At 43.7% G+C, this 16,057-nt stretch overlaps 1 protein-coding gene across 2 annotated transcripts; it reads left to right on the top strand.

The window, feature by feature from the left end:
- The first annotated feature begins 1,870 nt into the window (after positions 1 to 1,870).
- Positions 1,871 to 15,831, top strand: rnf31 (ring finger protein 31). 2 transcript variants are annotated; one of them, XM_084006999.1, is made up of 26 exons: positions 1,871 to 2,023; positions 2,182 to 2,259; positions 2,782 to 2,980; positions 3,190 to 3,336; positions 3,733 to 3,888; positions 4,243 to 4,299; positions 4,414 to 4,612; positions 5,043 to 5,238; positions 5,505 to 5,638; positions 5,967 to 6,139; positions 6,273 to 6,506; positions 6,941 to 7,120; positions 7,198 to 7,356; positions 7,443 to 7,628; positions 7,931 to 8,137; positions 8,225 to 8,398; positions 8,582 to 8,680; positions 8,827 to 8,916; positions 9,291 to 9,405; positions 9,609 to 9,721; positions 10,022 to 10,132; positions 10,541 to 10,589; positions 11,150 to 11,246; positions 13,407 to 13,572; positions 13,667 to 13,699; positions 14,366 to 15,831. In XM_084006999.1, exons 3-26 carry the CDS (start codon positions 2,783 to 2,785, stop codon positions 14,486 to 14,488), a joined length of 3,396 nt encoding a protein of 1,131 aa, XP_083863125.1. In that variant the 5' UTR covers positions 1,871 to 2,023; positions 2,182 to 2,259; position 2,782; the 3' UTR covers positions 14,489 to 15,831. The 2 variants fall into 2 exon arrangements, with proteins under 2 accessions (XP_083863125.1, XP_083863126.1); XM_084007000.1 differs by lacking the exon at positions 2,182 to 2,259.
- Positions 15,832 to 16,057: the final 226 nt, after the last annotated feature.

The following is a 16,057-nucleotide window of genomic DNA, read 5'->3' as shown; positions in this document are numbered from 1 at the left end:
TACAGGCACTCTTAAGGCACTGGAATGAAAGGATGCCTCTTTAGCACTCTGTGTAATTCTATTTAATAACATATTTGTATCAGATCAGCTTTGCATTAATGTGAATGCATGCGGACACAATCAAACGCACATGGAATTGTGTGCACAATGCAAACGCGGTACAGAGACCAGTCGTGTGAATGTACAACATGACCTCTAACTGTGTTCCCAAGTACTCTTTCTAGATAAAGATGTCATATTTGTGTTTTACTTAATTTTAAAAAATCATTGCACTTTTATAAGAGAAACTTGGAGCTATGTGTTAACATCTCAGTATATATTTATATATATATATATATATATAAAAATGGGTGCCTTTTCATAAAAAGACAATTTATGAGAAGATGAAAAAATTAACCTGTATAATATTGTGAGACATTTTTTTTGTTTTTTTTTTGTTTTCTCTTCATCGCTGTTTAGTTGAAATGTTGATGTGCAAATTCCTCTCAGGTTCTCAGGTTTTGCATTCTTGTACAGCTTTGTGTTCTCTAATCAACTCCAGGCAGTCGTACATAGCTATCACTTCTAACCTCACTGTGCTACAATGTCATTTTAATCTTTAGGAAAGGAATATTTTTTGTTGTTGTCTACAGCTCGGCTCAAGTACTATAAACTGTATATTTCAACTGCAGCTGTACTGAATGGACAGAGTGACATTGAATGAGCGTTGGTTAACTTTCTGATAATAACTGAAAACATTTAGAATGACCAGAAAATAAGCTTCCAGAATACGTCTAACGTGGTCATGACATGTTGTTTTGATGAGATGTGGCTCTGTGGCTTGGAGAGCTTTCTCAGTGCTGCAGATCAGGAAACCAAATGGAGACAGAGTGCAAAACAATCGGTGCCACGATAAAGTGCTGCAGGAATGAGACCTGAAACCCGACGTAAAGGAACAAAGGAACATAGGACCCGGGGAACATAGGTACGCTCCCCCAGCATATGAAGTGAATGGGGAGGGAGTCATTTTTTCCTTTTTTAGCCGGACTTAACTGCACTCTGTCTCTATGAACACTGCTCTCCTTTGCACAAACTCATCTCATCACAATCAACAACAAAAAATGGCACAAAATCTCTGTTCTTTCTGGTTGTTGTAACTATTGGGGTTTTGTACAGTTAGATGCAACCAGACAAACCAAACTCTGAAACCCTGCTTGTCCACCTCTCCTGCCTGCTCTCCTTCTTCTCTCGTTTCTTTATTGTTCCACTCTCCCATCCTCATCTACTTTTGTTTGACACTAGGCTGTGTGATGATTAGTCAGTTTCATTATTTGTAATTTCAACATGATGATAGTGAATGATAGGGGGCTTTTGATTCAGTTACCAATATGCAAGACAAATAAATGTGTTCATGTGACCTACCTTTTTTTGTCTGTTTGGTATTGTTTTGTGGTGTCCATGCTTGTCATGTTTATTTTTTTGTATTAATTATCAGGACCATAACCTCCTCTATGACATGCTCTTACAGGCCTTGTTTCTGGTGTCTGCTGGTCAAAACTTTATGAGGGTTGTACTGGGAGGACTTGCTGGTGACAGGTGGTGTCTAATCTACTCACAAGAAGGTGGTGGAACTAGGACATGGATAGTTAACCCACATAACCCAATTAAATAAAACCAAACCGCAGATTAAATAAAAGATACAGGAATAAAACCTACCTTTCCTTAAACGTCCCCTCACTAATGAGCGACGTCACCCGCACTGCGACCATGTTTTGCTCCATCACGAGGGGGGCGGGGGGGTCGGTGTGAGGGGGACGGGATTCGACACAACACCGGTGTGTTTTCACTGCGGTTGTCCTTGTACAGCCATGGATAACACGCCGGACTATCCTTCGCTACTGTTTTTATGGTGACGGTGAGTTTTACGTCACCGCTAGCCCGACAGACAGGTTCCTGTGCACCTTACGCGATGGTACATTCCGCAGCTGGGTGCGAGTGAAGTCAGCGGGCTGAAGGAGCACCGTTATGTTCCTGTAGACCTCAGGTAGGCAACAGCACCGACCACTAGCACCGACCACCAACACCGACAACCAACACCTCCTGTTATACTCCGCGGGCAACGCCGACATCCGGGTATCACAGCTATATACATGATTCAGGCTAAGGTTTGACAGCTAACGATTCTCTTGTCGATGTTTCTAGCTAGCTTACATCCTCACACTGTGCCAGAACAGTGCGTCAGTTTCAACGCGTCACCGTGAATGACGTCAGAGGCACAAGGTAATCTTTAATATCAAAACGATACGGCTGCATTACGGTTGTGTCTGTCCCCTTTCATGCGTTTTACGTTCAAGCGGCGACTTCTGAAATGTGAAGCCAAAACTGAAGAGCCTTAAACTGTCATCCTCTCTGCTGGCCACCAGGGGGCGACTCCTCTCCTTATCACTTGATGTATTATCTCAGTAAACATTGTAAACATGAGTTTATGGTCTCGATCTCTAGTTTCAAGTCTTCTTCAATCCAGCATGATGTTCATTTCATACATTATGGTCCATTTAGTGTAAATCAGACTTCCGTGCGTCATTAAAAAGTCTAAAGATTTGGAATGCGGCCGCTCTTTATGTCTACACACAGATAAGATAGTAATGAGAGATGGACATGTAAAAGTAACTTTAGTGTAGATGCATCCGCATGGTTTATTTCAAGTAATGTGTGTGTGTGTGTGTGTGTGTGTGTGTGTGTGTGTGTGTGTGTGTGTGTGTGTGTGTGTGCGTGTGCGTGTGCGTGTGTGTGCGCGTGTAGAATGCCGTCTCTGTCGGAGCAGCTTCAGGAGGTCCGGAGTCGGGCTGAAGTGTGTCTGTACTCCGGCGGGAGGGTGGTGGAGGTGCGGGTCGGGGTGATGGCTATGGCTAATCTGCCCTTACCGCCCTGCTCCAAATACTGCCACATCACCGCGGAGACCATGGTCATAGAAAACAGCTTTGGGAGCAATAGGAAGGAGGTGAGAGAGAACCATTTGAGTGTGGACAATGTTAGGATGCATCTTTCTTCTGACCAATATTAATTCCCATTTATTCCCAACTTGGAATAAATGGCTCTGCAAAGACAAAACAACTGTGTGCGTTGGTGGAGATTAATTGCCTGTTTGTATTTCAGATTGAACTACACACTATTTACCTTATGTCCTAATTATCTGTGTTTCTTCTTCAGACCCTTGCATCTCTGCAGCGCTTGTCTACAGCATTGAACATCCTGGAAAAGTACGGCTGTAATTTAACAAACCCCAACAGGCCGAAGTACTGGAGGACTGTGAAACACAACAACCCTGTGTTCAGAGCCACCGTTGACGCTATTCAGGTAACAAAATGACACGAGAGTTTAACAGTAAGTTTACTGACATCATACGCACAACATTACTACAGTCTCACTGTTTACATATATTTAACCTTAAAAAAAATCTTATATTAATTTTTTCAAATTTCAACACTTCCATTTCAAAATAAAATGCATCTAGTGTCTGAAATACTCCCCATATGGATAGATAATCTGGAAATGCCATTTCAGCCTCACTTAAACCTTTTTTTTCTTCTAAAATAAATATAAATTATATTTATAATGAAATTCAATAAAATATTCTGGACGATGTAGATGTTCTGTAGAAGGAAGTTTTAAGGTCACGCTCAGCTGTTTGGGGAAAGTAAAGAAATAAAGTTGATCACACGTTACATCCTGTTTGTTCTTTCCCACTCCCAGGGAGGACGAGCGGTGCTCTGTCTCTATGGTTACTCCAATCAGCAGCCAGATGGGCTCAGCTTCCCTGATGATGTCACAGATCCTGATGTGGGCTGTGTTGCCGCAGTAACACTTGAAGTGATGAGTCTGAGGATGGAACTGGAAATGCTTATTAAGGTGTGTGTGTGTGTGTGTGTGTGTGTGTGTGTGTGTGTGTGTGTGTGTGTGTGTGTGTGTGTGTGTGTGTGTGTGTGTGTGTGTGTGTGTGTGTGTGTGTGTGTGGCTTTACTCATTGTCTTGAGAAAAATGGTTCCTTTGCATCTTGTGTGGGCATCAATGTCACGAGCAGTCTTAAATATGTGTGCATTTGTTTCTTACTGTCTCCAGAGGTAAATAGAGTTTCAAACACTTTAGATTTTGTCTAAGTGTAACAGAGCATTACGTTGATTGTATAGCCATAAACTACTCTAGTATCCGTATACGTGAATACCTAAAGAAAGCACTAATGATAACTCTTGTGTTTGATCCCAGGAGGCTCATCCCCACCCTGAGTTCTATGAGAGAATCATTCCTACACTAAGACACAAGGTGGATCGTTTTATAATAAAACTGGCTCTTTTATTCTAAAAAGTCTGAATGAAAGCATCTCTTATTTTAAACTTTATGCTAATCCTTCTTCACGTTCCTCTTCTCTCCTCTTAGGATGTGGGTCTCAACACTGACGCCGTGATCTGCCACTTCTCCTCCACGTCCTGCCGTTCAGGCGGTCAGACCAAGTCTCTGGCCTTCCCCCTCCGCCATCACTCCTCCAAGGAGAGCAATCGAGGCCAGTCCTTGTCCTCCAACCACCAAAGTCTCCGGACCATTCAGGTCCTTTCCACCTCCTCGAACAAACACCCCGGTGAGGAGAGAAGGCATAATTTCACTGTTTGGTTGGCTATGTATTTATTTGAGTTCCCCATGCTAAAGTGGTTTCGGTGTGTATTAGTGCCATTTTAAGAGTTTTTAGACATAGTGAGGATTATCTGGATAATATCGTAATATCTTGACCCTCGCTTGGTGCTTTTTTGTGTTTCTTTCACTACAGGATTATAGTCACTAAAAATAACAATCTTGAGAAATTGCACCTTTCTTTAGTTTGTTACACACTTATATAAAACTGTAGTCTTCCTGTGTGGGAAACTGAGTTGTTACTTTGTATTGGTATACTTTATTCTATAGCTTTTGCACAGTGTGCTACTAAAATATCTTGATTTTGTGATGATGTTATCTGTGAATTGTAGAAAATAATGTGAGGCATTTGGTGCAGTGAATCCTTGTGTCCGTTTCAGAGAACTGCAATATCTGTGGAATATTCCGCATCTCTGCCCACTGCCTCACCTGCCTCCAGGGACTCTGCTCCGAATGTGACAGACTGTACCACTCATGCCCTGAGAGGTCCAACCACCGTCGAACGGCTGTCTCCTCTTCCTCCTCTTCATCATCGTCGTCATCATCAACACCATCCCAAAACAGGAACAGTCACAGGTATGACATATAAAATGGCAACAATTGACAATGATTCCACTGGTCCACTGACTTCTTGACAATTCAAAGTTCATTCCAGGATTCATTGAACAATTTCATAATCTATCTAGGAAGCGAACGCATTACTTTTAAATGTGCATAGCGGTATTATGGTCGTTAAAGCTAAGCAAAGTCTGCTGACAGTTTAGACACAGTGGATGTTGATGTGATAGTGTGTGAACAGTATACTGTTAGAATAACAGTCTCCACTGTTTCCCCTGTTTCAGTTCTTCCACCTGGCGTTGCCTCCACTGCACGAAAGTCAACTCGGTCCAGGACGTCCTGTGTGAGGCGTGTGAGCGCCCTCGCTTGGAATTAATCAGCTCTAAAGCAGATGAATCTCAGCCTGCCACCATCACTGGTCTGTGTCCAGTATCCCAACCGACCTCCTTTATTCTGCTGCTTTCTAGTTTCCTCTGTGACATAGAAACTGAGATAGAAGCAACTTCATCTACCCTTCCCTTGCTGGCTCTTATTATTGGAGACGAGGCCTTTTTTTGAATACCAGCTTTTATTTTTTACATTTACACTTGATCTTTCCTCTCTTTGGCCCTTTCATTGTCACTAGACATTGGCTGAAGCTGATGTAGGTTTCACTTCTGGACTGTTACATTTAGATCACGTTGAGGATGATGTTTTTAGTGATAACGACTTGAATGGACTGACCTGTGTTGATGTTTTCTCCTCAGAGTGGCAGTGTAAGAGCTGCACCATGGTGAACGCAGCCAGCAGTGTCCTGTGTGAAGTGTGTGAAAGGCCACGTCTGGCCACACGACCTCCAGTGACCCCGTCACACCCCCCCATCACCCCTCCCAGACCACCAGCGCCAGTACTGGGCATGCCCGGTGACCCCGATAGCCAGGTCAGTTAACTGTGTGTGTGTGTGTGTGTGTGTGTGTGTGTGTGTGTGTGTGTGTGTGTGTGTGTATAGTATCTCAGTTTTAATATATACAGTATCTCAATATTCCCTCCCTGTCTGTGTGTTTCCTTTCCAGTGGGTGTGTCAGTTCTGCACCTATCTGAACTACTCTCCTGCGACAGTGTGTGAGATGTGTGACTTGACTCGCCCAGAGCCTCCCCCCCTGCCCATGAAGCTCCGCCCCCCCTCTCCTGTCAGACGGGTCCCCGCCCTGCCAATCAAACCCAAAGAGCCCGCCCCTGAAGACCTGGACTCCTGGAGGCAGAGGCTGATGAAGGAAGAGGGACTGAAGCTCATTCAGTTGATTAGAGTAAGTCACCTTCATCATTGACCTTCTGTATCCGACCTTTTCATGCAGAGATGTTCCAGTAGCGTTTTTTTCTGAGCTAGCTACTAACTAGCTGTTAACAGTTGACGTTAACTAGCTAGCTAGTAACTAACTGCTAACAGCTAATATTGACTTGCTGATGATTTCAACACAGATTTGTGGTTGAGTGTAGCATTCTCAGGGAAAAACTAGGGTGCACAGGTTACACACAGGTGTGTAGTCCTAGTTTGCACATGTGCAGAAGTGACAGGATTTACGTATTGGGGAGAGAGTGACATGTGTTGCTGTTGTTCCTGTGTAGCATAAACTAATGTTGTTAACATGATAGCAGATCTGTACATAGACTCGGATGCTCACGATCAGAAGCCATTTTCCATACTGGTATTGGAGCAACTCTACTTTCATGTCTCTATCAGGATGGGGAGAAGAAAGGAGTGAGTCCAGAGGAGGTGTACACAAGCATGAAGGTAGCGGGGGACACCAACATCCTACCATGCAAGTGGTTAAAGGCGGAGCTTCCTCTGCTGTTGGACAAGATCAGCACACTGGCGGCAACATCTTCCCTTCAGGCTGTTTGTGACAAGACAGAGCACACAGTCAGTATGCTTCTCACTACCTTCAGGGTCTTTACCGTCACTGTTTCCTATCAGTGGTTGACGTCCCTCTAACACAGAGCAGGTCATGTGAAGCTCCTGCCGAGGATGCTGGGAAAGAGGCGGAGACCGAAAGTGTCATCCAGCTGTCCAGAACAGAAGCCAAGCAGGCCTGGCTGACAGCAGGGGGCGACACCAAGAGAGCTGCCAGGCAAGCTCTGAGAGACAGACTCGCCAAGGTGACCAATGCTGTCTGGAGATACACAATATATATCCCATCATTCCTTTTGTCTAGAGATGGCAGCATTTCTTCTGTCCCTCTCAGGTGAAGGAGCTGTGTGTGCTGGGCTTCAGCGATGAGGCTCGTTGTCATGACGTTTTGAGGCAGAGCGGTGGTGAGGTGAGAGGGGCCCTGGCCCTGCTGCAGAGGCCCCTTCTGGAGTCCTTCCACAAGCAGATCTGGAACGACAAACCCGAACCTCCCGTCGACATCCATCACCCAGACAAACAGGTGGGACCAGTCACAGGAGTGTAGGTCAGATAGGTGTAGAACTGACACGCCCACTAGACAGGAAACGCTCATACACGGAGGAAGAAAAAATGTCATGTAATACAATAATACACCACTAATAATCAGGTGGAGACACCAGATAGCAGCAGAGAGAAGAGATGGTGGTGAGGGTGGGATGCATCTTTCAGGATGCTGCTGGTTCGGCGAAGGCAGCGACTCCTGAAGACTCCTCTGTAGGAATGAGCTCAATGTGAACACAGGATAAAAATAATTTCACCTTGTATTTCTATCTTCTCTCCCAGCGCATATGTCGGAGGTTACTAGCGGTGTACGATCTTCCCAGCTGGGGTCGCTGCGAGCTTGCACTGTCGCTTCTTCTGGAGCACAGCGCCACCTACTCGCTGGAAGACGTAGTGCAGGCTGTGCGGGAGTCCCATGACAGGGAGTTTATCAAGAGAGTGCTAGCTAAAGAGTGTCCCATCTGCCTCTCCGTCTTCCCCCACAGCAAGGTACCGAGACGGCAGACGTTCACGTTCAAGAGTCGTGTCAGCGCCGAAGCATCGCTCACACCGTTTTTCCCTCTCTCTCTCTCCCAGATGCAGTCTCTGACGTCGTGCCAGTGTTCTGTGTGTTGTGGTTGTTTCCAGCAGCACTTCACCATCGCCGTGAGAGACAAACACATCAGAGACATGGTGTGTCCCGTCTGCTGGGAGCCCGACATCAACGACCCTGAACACCTCAACAGCTACTTCTCCACCCTGGACATCCAGGTAGGAAAGAGCCAAAGGGGGGGTGAGGGAGGATGACACTGCTGAAACTGTGAGAGTCACTACCTCCAAGTCTTGAGGTGGTGGTGGTCTCTGAAGGAAAACCATGGGTTGCACCTCTGGGTCAGGACTGAATCACTAGGCGTTTTTACACAGAGATCACAGATTTTGTGTTTTGTGCTCCAGCTGAGAGAGTGTCTGGAGCCAGATGTCTATGAGCTGTTCCATAAGAAGCTGACAGAGATGGCTCTGATCAAGGACCCCAAGTTCCTCTGGTGCTGTCATGTGAGTCACTCTTGGCTTTGTCAACACATAGTTGTATACACATGTTTTTTTAAAGCATGAGCAACACTAAGTAAGCAGTCGACGCGTTACGGTACGAAGATAACAACACATATATGTTGTCTCCTCTTCCCTCTCCTCCCCCTCAGTGTTCATATGGCTTCATCTATGACGGAGACCAGCTTAAAGTCACCTGTTTTCAGTGTCGTAACAGTTTCTGTGCTCAGTGTAAAAAACCAGTAAGTATGATTTGATCTCCCTCTTCATGTTTTCTACTTGCTGGTTTAGTCTCCCACCAATCATATTGTCGTAATTAGATTGTTTTCATGTTTTATTAACGTTTTAGATAAAGATAAAGTCAGGGACACACAAGGAGACTTACAGTGTAACAGGATCCATCGGTTTCCTCCCATAAAAATGTTCTGCATTATTTTCACCTTTCTGGATTTTAAAAATGAAAGCCGTACATTTGCACACATTCAGCACCATCATCGTGGACAGCACTGCACAGTGCACACTGTAAAATATTTTATGTTGTCTCGTCATGAAATGGCTAACTGAGTGCAGTTGGTTCACAGCTGACCGGTGTAAAAGTGTGTTTCTGTCTCTGCAGTGGGAGTCTCAGCATGCAGGATTATCCTGTGAACAGTACCAGTCATGGAAGAGAGAGAATGATCCGGAGTACCAGAGACAGGGTCTGGCTGGGTACCTCCGAGACAATGGCATCAGTAAGCAAACACGTCCACCATATGTACTGTAGTATCTGTTGTCCTTTAGCTGGAGGGGCAGGAATGAGATAGAATTTGTATCCTAGACTAGAAAACTGTTCCTCAGTGTACTGACACTTCCTTCCTTCCTCTCGCTCTCTCTGTTTTTCCTCTTCCTCACCATTCACATCCTGCCCGTCCCTCCTCCTCCTCTCCTCCCTAAGCCTGTCCCAACTGTCGCTTTCAGTATGCCTTGTCCAAAGGAGGCTGCATGCATTTCTGCTGCTCACAGTGTCGCTACCAGTTCTGCAGTGGCTGCAACAACCCGTTCCACACTGTAAGTCTGTGTTGACCTGGAATATGGCAGCGATACCTGACCTTTTACAGGGTCTTGAAGGATGCTAGAAAAGAGCTCACAAAATAAAACGTATGCAAACTTTTCAGTTTGACTGAAATGCCTCAAACACATTTAGTGTGAATGCACCTTAAAGGACCATACAAGTGTTACTACATGTTGTTGTCCATCGGCCACCTAGTTTACATAAACCTCCACCATGTTTACCAAAAATATCTTATTTTTTAGATAGTTTTAACATTGAGGTAATTAACATTTAACATCCTTGTGTCTTCCTGTCAGACCTGTGCCGTGGACGAGTGCAGTGTGTCTGGATTACATGCCCATCATCCCAGAGACTGCCTCTTTTATCTGAGAGACTGGGAACCTTCCAGACTGCAGGCTTTACTGCAGGTACTCACCAGGCGGTGGCAACGTCCAGATCTGAAGAGTGAAGCCAAAGCTGAAGTGCCTAAACCTCAAATTCTCTCTAGTGGCCAGTTTGGGCTAAATTGGAATGAAGTGACTTTTATTGATTGGGTATTACCCATGATTAATACTAATAGACTTGTCAATTTTCTGTGGAGTGTTTAAATATTTCATTATTTGAAAACATAAGTTTTTTTTTCAACATTTCAGATACAGGATCCAAATATTTCACAAAATAGAAAACAAAAATTCTGAAAGCAGAAAACACAACATTTCTGTGTTGTTTTCCAAAATGTGTTCTTTCACTTGGTAATTGTGCTTTTCTAAAAGGTGATTCCGTTTCATATTTTGTTGTGTTTTCTATGTTGAACTCTTTTTCTTTGTGACTCCCAGAATAATGGAGTGGCCTTCAACACTGAACCCCCTCCTGGAACACAGACAGGTAGGTGGATTTAGCTGATTTAACTGTCATGCTTTGTTAGGTCTGTCTGCAAGACGACAAACTAACAACTTTTAAAAAGCATGTTTTCTGAATGGAGTCTGGTTGATGGGTGCTAGGTTATGCTTACATTGTAGCTGCTCCATCAACACTCTAAAGGTCGTCTAGACATAAATACAGCAGCGACCTTGTTGTTTGGACCACAGACAGTCTCTGGTTTCTCCACATTGTCTGGTCTGGTCTGGTCTATAGACCAATATGAGAAAATCCAAGATATCAAAAAATGCCAAACTCAAGCCTTAAAACCGTAGTCCACAAACCAATGGATGATGTGTATTGCATTTTAGTGTTGTCCAGCAGAGAGCAGCAAAAACCTGCCAATACTAAACACAAAGAAAGTTAGTTTCCATGAGGGGGTGCTGCATGCTAAACTGAAAAACAGTCAATAATCACATTTTAAGGGCAGAACCATGAGCAGACCTTATATGTGCATCTTAATTCCCTTTTACCCCTTTGGTATTTTTTATCTCTCTTTATTTTTCTTCATCTGTATTTTATTTCAGGTCTGTGTGGAGTGATAGAGCAGAAGGACGAGGGAGGTCAGCAGCCAGACTCGGCTTGTGGAGCGCAGACGCAACCTGGACATGCTGGACTCTGCGAGTATGATGACTTGCTCTTCAAATTATGTGCTCCAGTATCTATCCTACACCCCAACATGTTATATGTGCTCCAGTATCTATCCTAGACCCCAACATGTTATATGTGCTCCACTATCTATCCTAGGCCCCAACATGTTATATGTGCTCCAGTATCTGTCCTACACCCCAACATGTTATATGTGCTCCAGTGTCTATCCTAGACCCCAACATGTTATATGTGCTCCAGTGTCTATCCTAGACCCCAACATGTTATATGTGCTCCAGTGTCTATCCTAGGCCCCAACATGTTATATGTGCTCCAGTGTCTATCCTAGACCCCAACATGTTATATGTGCTCCAGTGTCTATCCTAGGCCCCAACATGTTATATGCGCTCCAGTGTCTATCCTAGACCCCAACATGTTATATGCGCTCCAGTGTCTATCCTAGGCCCCAACATGTTATATGTAATCCAGTATCTATCCTAGACCCCAACATGTTATGTGCTCCAGTATCTATCCTAGGCCCCAACATGTTATATGTGCTCCAGTATCTATCCTAGGCCCCAACATGTTATATGTGCTCCAGTATCTATCCTACACCCCAACATGTTATATGCGCTCCGGTATCTATCCTAGACCCCAACATGTTATATGCGCTCCAGTAGTGCTGGGCGGTATGACCAAAAATGTATATCACGGTATTTTTCAAAATGATATCGGTTTCACGGTATTTGACGGTATTTTTTTTTTCAAGCACGACTGGGTGTTAACCTTATTTTCTAATAATTTAGAGAATAATTACTGCAGTAAATTGGCTTGGACTGACATATTTTAATGTCATAAGGAGTGAATATTGTAGAAAAACATTAATGTCCACACTAGCATTAATGATGTGAAGGAATCAGAATGCATGACTGTTGCAGTCAAAATACAGAACCCTTTATTGTTTTGCAACTTGAAAAAACATATTTTGTAAACCAACTGGCTACACAATGTAAACAATACGTCTCCTGTAACTGCAAAATGAAGACTTCTTTATCCACTGGACATCAATTAAGGCAACATCCATAAATAATATTGAAACAAATAAATAGTTCCACAGTTTGCTTTTCTTGTCGTAGGCAGTCCCCCTAGCAAACGCGTCTTTGAGTGACATTTGACTCGTCTCTTCTCCCGCAGTGCGAACAGCGGCTACAACTTTAGCCCGACGGCATTTGCAGAATATTGTTGTTTGTTCGACGTCGATTTTTTAAAGCCGAAGAATTTCCAAACAACAGACACGGCTCCTCTTTTCGGCACAAGTTCTTCTGTTTCATTGCTTGCTCGTTTGGAACTTTCGGCGAAAGTTTCGGCGAAAAAAAGAAATGGATAAACACGGCGAAAGTTTCGGCAAAAAGAAACTTTCGCCGTGTTTATCTATTTTTTCACCGCATCTTACGCTCAACACAGGCTGTGCTCTCGCATGCTGCTTGTTTGGTGCAGCTGCTAAACAGCCCCCTCTCAAACAATGTCCGGCGGCGCGACGTTCCGCCGCTCTGCGTTCCCGACGTTCATACGCTACACACTCACCGGTATTGGGGTATATGACAAATGCATATCATAAACAAAAAAACCACCGGTATTCGGTATGAACCGGTATACCGCCCAGCACTACGCTCCAGTATCTATCCTAGACCCCAACATGTTATATGCGCTCCAGTATCTATCCTACACCCCAACATGTTATATGCGCTCCAGTATCTGTCCTAGACCCCAACATGTTATATGCGCTCCAGTATCTATCCTAGACCCCAACATGTTATATGCGCTCCAGTATCTATCCTAGACCCCAACATGTTAAATGTGCTCCAGTATCTATCCTACACCCCAACATGTTATATGCGCTCCAGTATCTATCCTAGACCCCAACATGTTATATGTGCTCCAGTATCTATCCTAGACCCCAACATGTTATGTGCTCCAGTATCTATCCTAGACCCCAACATGTTATATGTGCTCCAGTATCTATCCTAGACCACAACATGTTATATGCGCTCCGGTATCTATCCTAGGCCCCAACATGTTATATGTGCTCCAGTATCTATCCTAGACCCCAACATGTTAATGTTTATCTTGCAACACCAGCTTACTGTGGACGTTTCCAATGTGTTCATGCTAACCTGGTGTTGTGCTGGTGTCCAGGAAGCATTACCGGGAGTATCTGGTCAGCCTGATCAACAGCCACTCCATCGACCCCGCCCCCCTCTACAGCTCCAACGAGCTGCTGCTGGCCTGCAGGAGGTACAAGGTGGACGACGCCCGCAGGGACGGGGAGGACGGCTTCACCTACTACAGCAGACTGCTGGAGGTGTGTGTGTCTCTGTGTGTGTGTCTCTGTGTGTCCATTCAGTCTATGAGTTTTACTGATACCGTCACACTAACATCCCTGTGTCTCTCTGCAGAAACTGAGGGATGAAGTACGCCTTGGTGACAAGGTGCCACGCAAGAAATAACGAATGACTTCCTGTGATCATGTTGACCTTTCTACTCCGCTAGAGACATACAATGGCAACAGTTTGTTTTGGGTTATGGATTTGTGGATGTTCTCTCATGTGATGTCTGGAGTTTTAATGTGAATTAGGTCACATGTGACGTAGAAGCACCAGGCCACACACTGTCAGCGTAGAGTCGAACTACCTGCTAGTATTTCATGAATCTGGTTATCAACTGGCTCAGTTCACTCTAGTTGCTTTGAGCACATTCACATTGATGCGGCAGCTTTCTTAATTACAAGCCAATCACATGCAACACCAACAGAGCAGGGCAGATTATTTAGTCGTGCACAAGATGACACCACAGGAATTATGGAGCTGCAGGTAAAAGGAGGACAATTAGTGGGAAAATATCCTGTAAAATCTGTTCTCCTTTTTACAAAATGTCTTCAAATAGTTAACAGTGAAGAAAAGCTGGAGGTGAAAAAAAATTAAATTAAAGAAAATAATTTAATGGGAGCAACAGAAATTAATCACAATCAGCTACAATTGTTATTCTGCATTTGTGGTTTAAACCCAGAGTTGACAGACAAATGTGTAAAAAACAATGTAATTGATTTATTTTTGAAATATATTTTTTATTGTAAACTCAGCTTTTGTCCCTTTTAGGATCCCGTAGGCCAAATTTCTTTGTTCCTAGGACGGCGAAGCGATGACCCGCCCTACTCTGCCAAAGAGGAAGTTCCTGTCTCCGAAGTAGGCGTGGACGTCGCACGTTTCGCCTCGTTTTGAAGTGTTGTGAACGCCGTCAGGATGGATGAATGCTGATTGGATTACATGTATTTATCATTTATTTTTTGCTTACATTAGATGCCAACAGACATATTGATCATTACGAAAATGAGTTTGCCAACTTCAGCTGCCAGATCTCACGAGTGAAAAGCCTTTGCACACGGTCCGTTTTTTTAGAATTCATCTTTTTTTTATGTCGTACAAAAAAAATTTGTAGAGAAACCTTGCCAACTGAGTACGATGCATTTTATGTTTATTTGTTGCGAAAATTCGTAATGTAAACAAAACCGCTGGAAGACTCGACAGCTATGCATAATATAATCTTTTTCTTACATCTTTTGTTTGCAATCAGTTCCTACCATCCCTCAATCCCAAGATGCTCTGCAATCGATGCCACAATCTTTTTTCGTGAAGTTCGTAGCTCTACGGTGGCTCTGAGTGGTCAAACAACGCTTTATGACAAATGCGAAAAACGCAGAAATCAAACCAGTTACATATACTTTTTTTGACTGACGAAGGTTTCTGAGTGCAAATGTGATTGACCAGACATGAGGTTGTATTTGGTTTTTAACTTGCTACGATTTAGAACGAAAAAAACGACTTGGTGTGCGAAGGTTTTTAGTGAGACAGTTAATTTTACAAAGTTAATTTTCTGGCTGAAAAAATGCGATTTCAGTGTCAGGATGTTCAGATGGTTTGGCTTGTGAACAAAATGGACCATTATTTACTTTGGTGACTATGGAGTGAAAAATTCCGTCATGTGTTCACCTTCACGTTTCCCGTCGGGTTAACGTGCTGCCACCTACTGGACTCGGAAAGAAAGACACTCTGACGGAGTCGAAGGTCCAGCTCATAAACACGCCTGACATTATCGCAGCATGGTGGCCTATGAAGGACATTTCTACTGGCTGTTTTGGGGTTGTTTTTTTTTACAAGGCTAACTGAATCTCATCATATTAATAAGAAAAACAATCATTCTCAAATGCATTAAAACTATAGTAATTAGCCTGTTTTGGAAACGGCTTAGAAAGTACAGATATTTCTTTTAAAATGTAGAACATGTCAGAAAAATAAAAAGGCAAGTAAAGTACAAATACTTGAAATGTCTATTAACGAAGTATTTGTACTTCCACCTCTGAAGACAAATGACACACCGGGAAAGTTTACTGCACATTTGTTATTATTGTAGTTTTATTTACCACGTGTGAAGCCAAGTAATATTTATTATGCATGTTTAAACACGACATGTGAGTATCATAATGGTCAGAAAACGGATGGTTTGTGCTGCTGAGACTGATTTAATATTCAGCCGGACGTCCAACCTGGAGAATGTCTGTGAGAACTGCTTTAATAACTGTTATTCTTGTTGTCTGGTAGAACTGCGATGCGTGAAACCCAGAGAGCATGTCTGTACTGTAACTCCCAATAAATGGCTTGTATGGATCTTTCAGACCACGTGACACGCGTCAGACTCTACTTGGTGACACTACTAGCACTACTGACGCTCAGCCAGAAGGTTGTGGGTTCGACTTAGATTAGTCTTTATTAAAAGTGACGATGGAATCAATA

Source organism: Eutrigla gurnardus, assembly GCF_963514095.1.
Source record: "Eutrigla gurnardus genome assembly, chromosome: 4".
NCBI lineage: Eukaryota > Metazoa > Chordata > Actinopteri > Perciformes > Triglidae > Eutrigla > Eutrigla gurnardus.
Note: the sequence above shows the minus strand (reverse complement) of the source record. Positions and strands in the feature narration are given on the sequence as shown.